We start from the raw sequence: 13,009 nt of genomic DNA, 5'->3' as shown, positions 1-13,009 counted from the left end.
CTTTATGATTGCATCCACTCCTCCCAGCGCTCCTCCTCAAATCCCTCAGCACTTTAACAGAAATGCACTGCTGCAGTAAATCACTCAATACACAGTCCAACTGTGTGTGTGTGGATGGAGAATTCTTGATGAGGCGATCCCAGTCCCAGTCCTAGTTTCACCTCTGACGCCATTATTTGGCCATTATTTGGCCATTATTTCAACATGCAGCTTGAGAATGAAAGAATCCCTGTTATGTGTTGTCTTCATGAATGTTTAGATTTAGAAAGTCTTATTTTTCCCTTGTTCGGTACAATAAAAAGCACATGAGAACTGCGCAACACCTGGTTTACACCTGTTGTTAAAGAGATTAAAATTATCTTTCTGCCATTTATTCACCCTCATGACAATCCAAACTTGTATGACCTTTTTTGTTCTGTGTAACTTAAAAGAAGATATTCTGAAGAATGTTGGTAACCGAATGGTTTTGGGTCCCATTGTATGTTTCATTTGTTTCTTACAAACATGCAGCTTTTCACTTCACAAGTCATTAACTGATGGACTGGAGGGGTGTGGATTACTCGTGGATTATTGTGATGTTTTTATCAGCTGTTTGGACTCTCATTCTGGCGGCACCCATTCACTGCAGAGGATCCAATGGTGAGCAAATGATGGCATGCTAAATTTCTCCAGATCTGTTCTGATGAAGAAACAAACTCATCTACATCTTGGATGGCCTGAGGGAAAGAAAATTTTCAGCAAATTTTCATTTTTGAGTGAACTACTCCTTTAATACAGGTGAGGTCATTCAGTCAATCAAACCATATTTTACAGTTTTTTTTTACCAGATATAAACAGAGACTATATATATATATTACTCTAAAGTATATTTATTGATATAAAATGAATGTATATATAAAATGTTTGTACTATAATATATAATATACCTTAGTTATATGACTATATAACATTTATTATTATAAAATATTTATATAAAATATTTTTAAACATTTATATAAAATGTATATTAATAAACATTTTTAAGAAAAAAATGCAGTAAAAACAGTAATATTGTGAAATAGTATTACAATTCAAATACTAAATATTTTCCAGTATGAACATATTTTAACATGTAATTTATTCCTGTGATGTAGAGCTGAATTTTCAGCATCATTACTCCAGTCTTCAGTGTCACATGATCCTTCAGAAATCATTCTAATATGCTGATCTGCTGCTCAACAAACATGTCTTATTATTATTATCGATGTTGAAAACAGTTAAACAGTTAATTATTTTTTAATTTCCAAAAAAAAACTTGACTTTTTTTTTTTTTTTGGAAAAGTCTATACATCACAGTTAAATAATACATTGTCACTAAATCCATTTCTCTTTACAGCGACTCCGTGACCTGCAGCAATAAAATCTATATCAGCATGAACGAGTAGAAAGCGAGAAAAGGAAAGAGCCACTCAGTGTTTATTCCTCATCATCCAACTCCTACAGAAACACCACAGCAGCTCTGGGTGAGTATCAGTGTTATAATGGAGCCATTATTCTTCCTACAGATCAATACAATATTCATAATGAGATACAAGCTAATCACAGCAGTTCTACAGCCTCCTTTAGCCATAAATAAAGAGATTGCTACCCACAAACTACACACACACACACACATACACAGACGATACCCTAGAGTCCACTCTTTTATTCTTCAATGTCAAATAGATGGACCCCATGTGGGCAGTATTGGTTCTGTATCCCACAATGCATCAGCTTTAACCGCCTACAGTTAGACAGTAAGAGGTCATCCAAACCTTCCAGTGGGATACTACAGGCATCCATGTGGTCAATACACTTCTATATAGCCCACATCCTCTACTCCTGATGGTCGAGTCAATCAAGCAGATCAAGAGACATGACAGTTTGAGACAGTCTGACAAATGTGGAGGCAAGATCTCCCGAGGAAAATAGCTTCATAAAGGATCTATTGTCTTATTTCCTCCTCATTCATGAACAACACGCCCCGTTCGCTCAGTTTGTTCTTGAAGACAGTTGTTCAGTTCATTCACAGACGAGATGTCTGTCTCATTCAGCGTCACTCGTTCAGACTAAAAGCACAGACTTGTTCACTGAAAGCGCATATTCTTCAAGTAACGCTGTCCAATCATGAACAACTCCTTCACAGCTCACTCTGTAATGCTAATTTTACATGTTACAGTCAGTCTGTACGGCAAGAAAAAGGCATCAAAAAGGTAGCATTTATGAGTCCTTATTATACATTAGAAACTATGAAAGCCCATTCCCGCCACATAAAACTCATGCTTTGGCAAATCAAAAAGTGTAGTGTGGGATGATTAAAAAAAAAAAAAAAAAAAAAAAAAATTAAAAAAATCATTCATGAACAACACGCCCCGTTCGCTCAGTTTGTTCTTGAAGACAGTTGTTCAGTTCATTCACAGACGAGATGTCTGTCTCATTCAGCGTCACTCGTTCAGACTAAAAGCACAGACTTGTTCACTGAAAGCGCATATTCTTCAAGTAACGCTGTCCAATCATGAACAACTCCTTCACAGCTCACTCTGTAATGCTAATTTTACATGTTACAGTCAGTCTGTACGGCAAGAAAAAGGCATCAAGGCATCAAAAAGGTAGCATTTATGAGTCCTTATTATACATTAGAAACTATGAAAGCCCATTCCCGCCACATAAGAAAAACTCATGCTTTGGCAAATCAAGTGTAGTGTGGGATGATTTAAAAAAAAAAAAAAAAAAAGATTACATAAACAGTCATTATTATGATTAAAAAGCCCAACTTTTAAAGGTCAAAATTATAAGAGACCAAGTTATTATTATGAGATAAAAGTCAAAATTATAACAAACAATTATAATTATGACATAAAAAGTCAAAATCTTTGTCATAATTCTGACTTTTTATCATCATTTTGACTTTTTATGTCACAAGTGCAATTTAAATTTGTTATAGTTATGACTTTAGCTCATAATTTCAACTTTCGCATGTTTGATTTAATCTCAAATATGACTTAATTATGTTATAATTATGACTTTTTATTTCACAATTTCGATTTTATCTCATAAATATGACTTCATCTCAAAATATGACCTATGTCCTAATTATGACTTTTTATCTCATAATTTAGATTTTTTTTTTTTGTCACAAGTGCAACTTAATGGTGTCATAATTACTTTTCTCATAATTTCAACATTATCTTACATTTGACTTCATCTCAAATATGACTTAATTATGTCATAAGTGTGACTTATATAATAATTTTGCCTTTCATAAATATGACTTAATTATGTCATAATTATGGCTTCTTTGACTTCTTATCACTTTTACTTTTTATCTAATAAATATGACATTCCTATGTCATAATAATGTGTTTTTTTTAATTAATGAATATGAATACGTGAGTATGAATGAGAAAATTTTAAAATTGGAATGAGGGATGATGGAATGATGATTTCTTTGGAATGATCATTTCTTTTAGATACTGCCCACACACTGACTTTTCTGTTTGCAAATTGGGCGGACATGCTGCACATGTAGTGTTCTCCAGATCGGCCACTTATAAGGTTCCACTTGCTTTAGGATTCTGCCTTCAAAACATTAGGCAGTTGGCAGCTCACTAGGTTTTGGAGCAGAGCCATTTGTTTTACACCTCTCTCTCAAATGCTCTGCCCCTCTTTCCTGTTTTTTTTTTCTTCTTTTTTTTCAGCATCTGTTACGCCCAGAGTTTGTGTCTGCGAGGTGGCATGCTGCCAGATCTCACAGCTGCCAGAGAGAGAGAGAGAGATAGAGAAAGGGGGGAAATAAACCATCGCACAACTGGAATGCAGTCAACAGTCGGTCTCAGGCATCTGTGACGTCACAATCAGTCATCTGCATCGCTGCTGTGAGAAACCTTCACCCTGATCACTCTTTTCAATGTAAACACACTGCACATCCTGAGTCACTATATCAATATCCAAAACCCGACAGTCCTCAAAAGTTCAAAACTCATTTTACACTCTTAAAGAAGGTAGAATATCTCCTTCATCAGCAGTTTGGGTAGCAGCCCCAGCTGTTTGTAAGTTTAGTCCACGATGCATCTTATTCTAGTCTTTAACCTATATATGGCTCATTTATAATTAGCTGGCATTGATAGAAAATATTTTGCAGGCTGCAAAAAGTATTTCAGTGTCTCAGAATGACTTGGTTCATTTACTGTGTATCAAGCCTCTCTGAGATGATAAAACACTGTATCATGAGATGTACACGTGTAAATGAACACAGTGCAGTGCTTCACTCTGAAACCCGGCAACTCACCAAAATAAAAGCTTGTTGGATTAACGTTTGAAAATGAAGAAATTAAGACAAATAATGGTAGAGTAATTTTACAGTTGTATAAATTTATAAATATGACCACATTTTGACTTTTTATCTGATAATTTAAGCTTTTTGTCATGGTTTGTCTTTTCATCTCATAAATATCATTTTGTATGTCATAAATTCAACTTTTTATGTATATGTATGATTTACCAAAGCATGTTTTTTTCTGAAACCTGGCAAACTGCCGAAATAAATGCTGGATGGATTAATGTTTGAAAATGAAGAAATTAAGATAATTATAAATATTAGTGTATTAATTTACATTACATAGTTCTTTTTACTTTTTTCACAGTTCAATAGTATTAGTACAATATATTTATTTGTTTAATATTTTATTTAATAATTATCTAAAAATCTGAATACATATCATAATTTTACAGTCATATTGAATGTATTAAAAACAGTGGGAACATGGCCTATAACAATTCAAGTGTAAAGGCATTAAAGAAAGAAAGAAAAAATCTTTATGGTTACTGAAAGAGGTCTGGTTAAACCGGAGTATAAAAACCCACATTTTAAAAAAAATTTAATTTCTATATATAGATGCGCTCTCTAACAAAATCACCCCACTTTTTCTAGAAAAATTATTTCCAAAGTTATTCAATTCCTTTTGCAATATATATTGCAGAAAAACTAAATATTGCAAGTCAGTTTTTTCTTCCAATATCATGCAGCCCTATGTCACATCTAAAACTTTGCAAATCTTGCCCGAGATATTTGCATCATTCCAAACATAAGAGAAACAGTGTAGACGTCTTTCCCATACACCTACGAGTTTTTGTACATTTCTGTGGTGACGTGCAGTGTGAGTAAAAATTAAAATAAATCAATGGAGGAATGTATGAAGGCCACTATCTTTCTCTCTGCATCCATCTAGGGTCTGGAAGTGAAGTGTAGTGAAAATCTTCCCTCTGTGTGCCTCCAGTGCTGTGTGTGTGGTGTGATGTACTGTTGGTACTGTTATGATAGCTCTTACAGGTGTACATGCTCCACTTTTTCATACAACAACACTTCATAGTGAGCACGTCATGTCAGGCTCCATTAACTACTTGGAAGGACATGAGGGTAAGTGATCAGATTTTTTTATTTTTTTATTATTCTTTTAACTGTGTATTTCAAAACATTACCTGTTCTGACTGCTTTTGGTGATGAATTTACTATGATAACTTAATTCCGCAATGAAGTGAAGTGATGTGTGGCCAAGTATGGTGAATTTGTGCTCTGCATTTAACCCATCCAAGTGCGCACACACACACAGTAGTGAACACACACCTGGAGCATTTGGGGGTTCAGTGCCTTGCTCAAGGGTCTCACCTCAGTCGTGGTATTGAGGGTGGAAGAGAGTGCTGGTTATTCACTCCCCCCACCGGCAATTCCTGCCAGACCTAAGACTCAAACCCGCAACCTTCGGGTTACAAGTCTGACTCTCCAACCGTTAGGCCACGTCTGCCCCAATTTGATTCAGCAATGCACAAGTGTTTGCTGTGAACCACTATTACACTATGAAAAATTGCAACTTTTTAATCTCACAATTCAACTCACAATTGTGAGTTTATATCTTGCAATTGCAAGTTATAATTAAAACTAATTTTATCAGAATTTTGAGAAATAATTTTGGCTCACAATTTTGGCTTTTTTTTTTTTTTTTTACAACTCGCAATTCAGTTTTTGTGCTTCCACCACAGAATAAAAAAAAAAAGTTTATATATTGAAATATATATATATAAATATATACTGAAAATTTTAGATTATTTCATATGAATTCTGAGTTTACATCTCACAGTTATATAAAAGAATGAATGAACGCATGAATGCATACACAAAGAAAGGTAATTACAACTTTTGATCTCACGATTTATATTTTTTTGCCCCCCCTCAGAATTGTTTAGTTTATATCTCACAATTGTATTATATATACTTTTGTTTCTCAATATTTTTATTCTGTGGCAGAAATAAGTTTGCATATTAGATATGAAACTTATTTCATTAGATATAAGTTAACAGATCCAAAGCCTAGTTTTCATTCCTACAGCATTCTATAGGGCCGGATAGACTCAGTTCCAATAGTTTGTTGTTTGCATGTTACTAAGCTATAGCAGAGACAAATATTAGGTGAAATATACTTCTATAAGTTCATTTTAATTTAATTTTCAGTTCATCATCTGTCAGTCTGGGTGCTTGGCTCAATGCATTGTGGAATCACCTTTGCTAAGGACACGTGATGCTGGAAGAGAGCTCATGTTTTCTTAGGCTTGATATGTTGAACAGAAAGCACAACAGTAAATAATTGAGTCTGTAAGACATTCTTTAACAAGTACAGCAATGAGTATGTCACTAATCTTTCAAGTTCCTTATCACTGCATAAACAAGCCTTACCATTTTCAAAAGGAATAATTTCACAGCTGTTCAGACACTTTAACACAAAGTGAAAATATCAGATGAATTGGTCTGAGAAGTTTCATAAAATGAAGTATTTCAGGCCAAGTGTTGGGTAAAATTTTGATCAAATCTATGGCCATTCTAAGACAAATGTTTCTGGCATGCTGAAACTAAACATGGCCCTGTAATAAATTTTGAGGGGAGAAATGTATTGTTATGTTGAGTTTCGATGAGTTTCGATAAATCTTTCATCTGCCTTGAAAGAGATGCACATGAGAAGAAAATACACACACACAAAGGCATTTCGTTTTGATTGCTTTATTAGCCCTCTATGGCATTTATTTTTCTAATGAGAGAATATTTTTCCCCCATTAGAATTTTGACACAATAAATCCAACAATTTAAAAATGCATTCTTTAATTGTTAAAAAAAGCCTTTAATTTACATTTCTTCTATGAATTGATATACTTGGTAATTTCATTTATTGCTCAACATGTATCTAGAAAAATAATGTTTTTATATTTTTTCCCTCAAATGTGGTATTTAGTATTATGTAAAGGTTTGTGTTTATTTATGAAAAGTTTTTTTTTTTTGATCGGATTAATAGTGTTCTGTAATTGCTTAATTACTGTTGATAAATGATAAAAAAAAATACAAAAGTCTGATCATTTGCAGTTTTTGGGTCTATTAAATGTTAAAAATAACATTCGGTTATAATGCATGGTTATAATTAACCATTTCATTCCCATAAATTGTAAAATGTTGCATTAATAGAGGTATTAGTATTGATAATACTATACAAAATATTTTCTTAAATAGCATCAAATTATTCATTAATTGACGGTTATTCTATGAACTGATGCATTTGTACACTTGGTAAGTTATCATTTAGTGTTTATCATTTGTTAAGAGAAACAATATCTGGAGTTATTTCACATTACATAACGAAGATAAATGTGACATTTAATATTATATATGACTCTGTGTTGTTTATTTATATTTAACTCTTTTTTTAAAGGGGTCATATGATGCGATTTCTATTTTTCCTTTTCTTTAGTGTGCTATGTAGCTATTTGTGCATGTATAAGATCTGCAGAGGTACAAAGCTCAAAGTCTCCCACAAAAGGATTTATTCTATCTAAAATAGAAGGCTGATCCAGACCGGGCTAAAACGCCTCATTCAAACACGCCCCCACATGTCTACGTCACTATGTGGAAATATTTGCGTAATGCTGCCCAAATGTGCACGCAAAGAAAGAAGGCGTGGTTTCAGTAACCGCAGTTAGTGTTGAAGCAGTCAGGGAGATGCTGTGTGTTTCAGTGCGAAAGCAAAAGCACTTTATTTGGCCTTCCGAAAGTAGATGCAATGAGGAGTCATTGGTTAAGATTTATTTACAACAGAACAGCACAACCCAGATGTTCGAATTTGTGCAACGCATTTCATGGAGGACCGTTTTGTGAACCTAGGAGAGTAGCCTACAAGGCTGGCTGTGCAAAGGCTATTTCTAAAAAAATGGGTCAATTCCGACTTTGCTATGACAATCTGGGCTTATTCTGAATCAGCTACTGTAAGTATGTTTTCTTAATAGTTAAATTATTTTTGTGCCTATTTTTGTATTTTTGAGTTTTGCGCCATGTAGAGTATCGTGTTGTGTGTGTGTGTGTGCGTGCGTGTGTGTGCGTGAGAGAGAGGCAGGGTCACATCACAGTGGAGTCAGCTTTCGTAATCGTGGCGTCAGCTTTCTTAATCGTGGCTTGTGTACTGCAAATACATACGAGCATCATCACTGTGTCTGTCACGCGACTCTGTTGCCCTTTCGGGCTTGAACTGATGGTAAAACTAAGGACATTATTTACTGTCTTTATATTTATGTTGAAAGCAGAAGCTTGCGATTATGGAAAGGGGCGTTACATTTCCAAAGCGTGCTTGTGGTGTTCGGCCAATCACAATGCACTGGGTCAGCTGGCCAATCAGAGCAGACTGTGCTTGTGGGAAAGAGGCGCTTTGTAGAAAACAAGGCATTTGAGAGAGGCGGGGCATTGAGGAACTACAACAATGTACAGTATTTGAAAAATAATGTGTTTTTTGAACATTAACGCTCTGTTACACCAAATACACCAAATAATGATCTTTAAAATAGCATCATATGACCCCTTTAAGAATTGATCATGCTCTGTCATTGCTATTGATATATTGTAAACAAATCAAAAGTCTGATCATTTGCAGTTTTTGATCTTTTAAATGTTAAAAACAACTTTCAAATCTAACGTCAAATGGGCATTATTATTCATTTTATTACCATAAATTCAAAAACTTTCCATGAATAGCAGTATTATTTTTGGTATAATATTGACCTTGATATTATATAGTATTGGATTTTTTTTATGCATGCACAGTATGTGTGTGTGGATCTCATTATCTTCACTGCATTTCTGCATCTGATTCTGTGGCAATGCTACTCTCAAACTAATGATGTTAGTCCAGGTCCTGAAACATCAGGAATATGATCATAGTAATAGTGTGTTTGGCATGAGGCCAGTGTTCAGCTCTATGCTGCAGTTTATTAGGGCCAGGTTTTATAATAATGGCCTATGGCCATTGCTGAGGAATTTATCATATTGAAATGATCATATTTCTGTGTGAGGGAGTTACCTGATTGTGTAGCTGAACAGAATCAACAGCTATATCGATCTGCAATATGATGTCTATAGAAATATTTTACTCCCAATTGAAAAGGGAAAAGGGAAGTGTTTAACTATAAAAAATATTGGTTGAGCTTGGGTTATAAAGTCTTGATAAATGTCACACATAACAAAAGTCCACCCTGTTAAAGGATACAGGATATGTGTATAACTTTCAAAAGTTGATAAATAGCTGATTTTTTATGTCATAATTATGACTTTATCTCATAATTTTGGCTTTTCATCTCATAAATATGACTTCATTTTGTCATAATTATGACAGTATATGATCATTTGTGCTTTCATTTTTTTTTTATAAATATGACAGCTTAGTATGCCATAATTTTGACTTTGTATCTCATAATTTTGCCTTTTCTCATAATTAAATGAACTATCTCATGATATGGCTTGATGGCAAAAGTATGACTTCATGCCATAATTTTGACTTTTTATCTCATAATTTTGCCTTTTATCATAATTGAATGAATTATATCATAATTATGACTATGACAAAAGTATGACAATGGCATAATCATGACACTTTATCATAATTTTGACCCTTCTCGTAATTAAATTAATTGTTATAATTATGACTTAAGTACAAAAGTACAACTTAATGCCATAATTTTGACTTTTCTCATTATTTAAATATCTCATAATTATGACTTTATAGAAAAAGTATGACTTAATGCCATAATCGTGACTTTTTATCTCATAACTTCGACTTTTCCCTCATATTATCTCATAATTACAACTTTATGGCAAAATTATGACTTCATGCCATAATTTGACTTTTTATCTCATAATTTGAACTTTTTGAGGAGTTTTTATTTGAGCATAACTCAACCAAGCAGAATTTAACGAGAGTTGAGTTGAAACTACACATTTTTAAATGTTCACTCAAGGATTCATTCATAAGCAGAAACCGTGACTTTAAAAAGACAATGTTTTTGTTGTCCTCTACCCCCTGAGAATGATTTATCTACCTGCCATGATACATATCTGGATCATGTCCCAAACCTTTCACACACTATCATTAGTACAAATGACAGCAGGATATACAGTATAAACACATCAGCTCTTCTTTTTTTTTACATTACATTATTTTTATGACAAACAAATATAATACATTTCATTTAAAAGAACATTAACCCTAAGAGTATTCCGAATTTTTTCTGTCAAAAGAGATTGACATTTTCAAAATATTGGGTGGTTGCTTTGCACGCTGTCACGACACAGGCTAGGAGACACAGAGGTAATTAGAATGTGAGTCAGGCTAGGTTTAGGGATGTGAACGGTAGACCGGACGTTGATCTTGTGTGAGGTGAGCATATAGGGGAGCTTGATTAGCTGCAGCAGGTGCGGGGAATCAGAATGCAGGTGATTGTGATCGTCGGTGCTGATAACTGTGATGACTGTGGTGACTGAAGTGACTGTGACTCTCTGACATTACCCCCACCTCCAGGGGTGGCTCCTGATGCCCCAACACGATGACGGGGATGGCCACGACCTCTGGGTGCGGGACGATCCGGGCGGTTACGATGGAATTCCTCCAGAAGTAAGGGGTCTAGGATATCGTCCCGGGCCACCCAGGATCTTTCCTCCGGTCCATATCCCTCCCAGTTCACCAGGTACTCGAGCCGTCCGCCCCATCGCCGCGAGTCCAGAATGTCACAGACCTGATAGACAGCCTCCTCTTCCAATGACTCTGGGGGAGGAGGTGCGTCCGGTTCGGTGGATCCTGTGGTGGAAGGGGAGAAAGGTTTTAGGAGGGAGATGTGGAATGGATTCTGTACCTTGCCGGGAGTTGGAGCTGATACGTGACATCATTAACCTGCCTCTGGATTGGAAAGGGACCTATGAAGCGGGGACTCAGCCTCTTGCACGGCAGGCGGAGGCGGAGGTCTTGGGTCGATAGCCAGACCCGCTCGCCTGGTTGGAATTAAAGGGGATCTGACCGACGGACGTCTGCGAAAAACTTGTGCCTCCGCACTGCACGCTGGAGATGGATGTTTGCCGAGTTCCATACCCTCTCGCTCTCTCGGAACCAGTAGTTCACAGCTGGAACCTCCGAGGGCTCCTCCGTCCTGGGGAAGAGCGGAGGCTGGTACCCGAGTATGCATTGGAAGGGAGTAAGGCCGGTGGGGGATTGTCTGAGGGAGTTCTGGGCATACTCGGCCAAGGGGAGGAAGCGGCTCCAGCTGTGCTGATCATTTGAGCAGTATTGCCGTAGGTAGCGTCTGAGTTCTTGGATCTTCTGCTCAGTCTGGCCGTTAGTCTGGGGTTACCCCAAGAAGGTGAAAGAATGCCTTCCATGCATGGGAGATGAACTGGAGACCCGGGTCTGAAACAATGTCCTCAGGTAGGATGTAGTTTCGGAACACATGGTGAAAGAGACTCTCTGCTGTTTCAAGAGCCGTGGGTAGGCCTTTTAGGGGGATCAATTTGCATGCCTTGGAGAAATGGTCCACGGCCACAAGCACACATGTGTGGCCTTCTGAGTTAGGCAGATCGGTGACGAAATTTCCCCCAAGGTGAGACCAGGGTCATTGGGGAACCAGTAGGGGAACCAGCTTGCCAGCTGGAAGTTGGCGAGGGGATTTAGACATGTCGCAGACTGAGCAGCTACGGACGTACCTGATGACATCCTTGGTCATACCGGGCCACCAGTACCGAGCTTGAATGAGCGAGAGGGTCTGCTGGCTGCCTGGGTGTCCAGAGCCCAGTACTTCATGAACGTATGTCTTGCCTTCTGGGCCTCCCTGCAGAGCTGGCTCGGTTTGGGTGGCGTCACGGAGGCATTCGGCGAGTTCCCATTGAATGGGGCTGACAATGAGGGCTGGTGGGAGAATTGGTTTGGGATCTGAGGGTTGATCAGGAGCGTGTAAATGGGAGAGTGCATCTGCTTTAGGGTTTTGGTTTCCGGGATGGTAGGTGATGATGAAATGGAAGCGTGTGAAGAACAGGGCCCAGCGGGCTTGATGGGGGTTAAGGCGTTTAGCATCCCTTAGGTATTGTAGATTCTTGTGGTCGGTTATGACAGTGAATGGTGACGAGGGTCCCTCCAGCCAGTCACGCCACTCCTCCAGAGCTAACTTGATGGCCAGCAGTTCACGGTTTCTGATGTCGTAGTTTTGCTCCGCAGGGGGGGTCAGTTTCCGGGAGAAATATGCGCAAGGATGGAGGCGGGAGGCTCACCATGGTACTGAGACAACACGGCCCGATGCCGGTGGTAGAGGAGTCCACCTCGACTACGAAGGGGGCTTGAGGATCCGGGTGACGAACAATGGGGGCCGTGCTGAACGCTTCTTTGAGATGGTGGAAGGCTTCGTGGGCCTCAGGGCTCCAGGACAGGGACTTGGGCTTGCCACTTAGCATTGAGGTGAGGGACGCTGTGAGCCGACTGAACTGGTGAATGAATCGTCAATAGAAGTTGGCAAATCCTAGGAATCGCTGCAGTTCCTTCACTGACTGTGGAAGTGGCCATTGCTGAATGGCCGTTACCTTCCCCTGGTCCATCTGGATACCTTCGGGGGGCTGATGTTGTATCCGAGGAACTGCACCGTGGAGAGATTAATT

At 37.7% G+C, this 13,009-nt stretch overlaps 1 protein-coding gene across 1 annotated transcript in view; it reads left to right on the top strand.

The window, feature by feature from the left end:
* Window positions 1-11,755: 11,755 nt before the first annotated feature.
* The window catches only part of LOC107585455 (MARCKS-related protein-like), a 26,171-nt gene continuing 24,917 nt past the window's right edge, over window positions 11,756-13,009 (top strand). Inside the window, exons 1-2 of the mRNA XM_016272474.1 lie at window positions 11,756-11,772; window positions 11,845-11,852. Coding sequence (XP_016127960.1) covers window positions 11,756-11,772; window positions 11,845-11,852 — 25 coding nt within the window. The remainder of the gene's footprint in view (window positions 11,773-11,844; window positions 11,853-13,009) is intronic.

Source organism: Sinocyclocheilus grahami, unplaced genomic scaffold (genome assembly GCF_001515645.1).
Source record: "Sinocyclocheilus grahami isolate Dianchi unplaced genomic scaffold, SAMN03320097.WGS_v1.1 scaffold70.1, whole genome shotgun sequence".
Taxonomy (NCBI): domain Eukaryota; kingdom Metazoa; phylum Chordata; class Actinopteri; order Cypriniformes; family Cyprinidae; genus Sinocyclocheilus; species Sinocyclocheilus grahami.
Note: the sequence above shows the minus strand (reverse complement) of the source record. Positions and strands in the feature narration are given on the sequence as shown.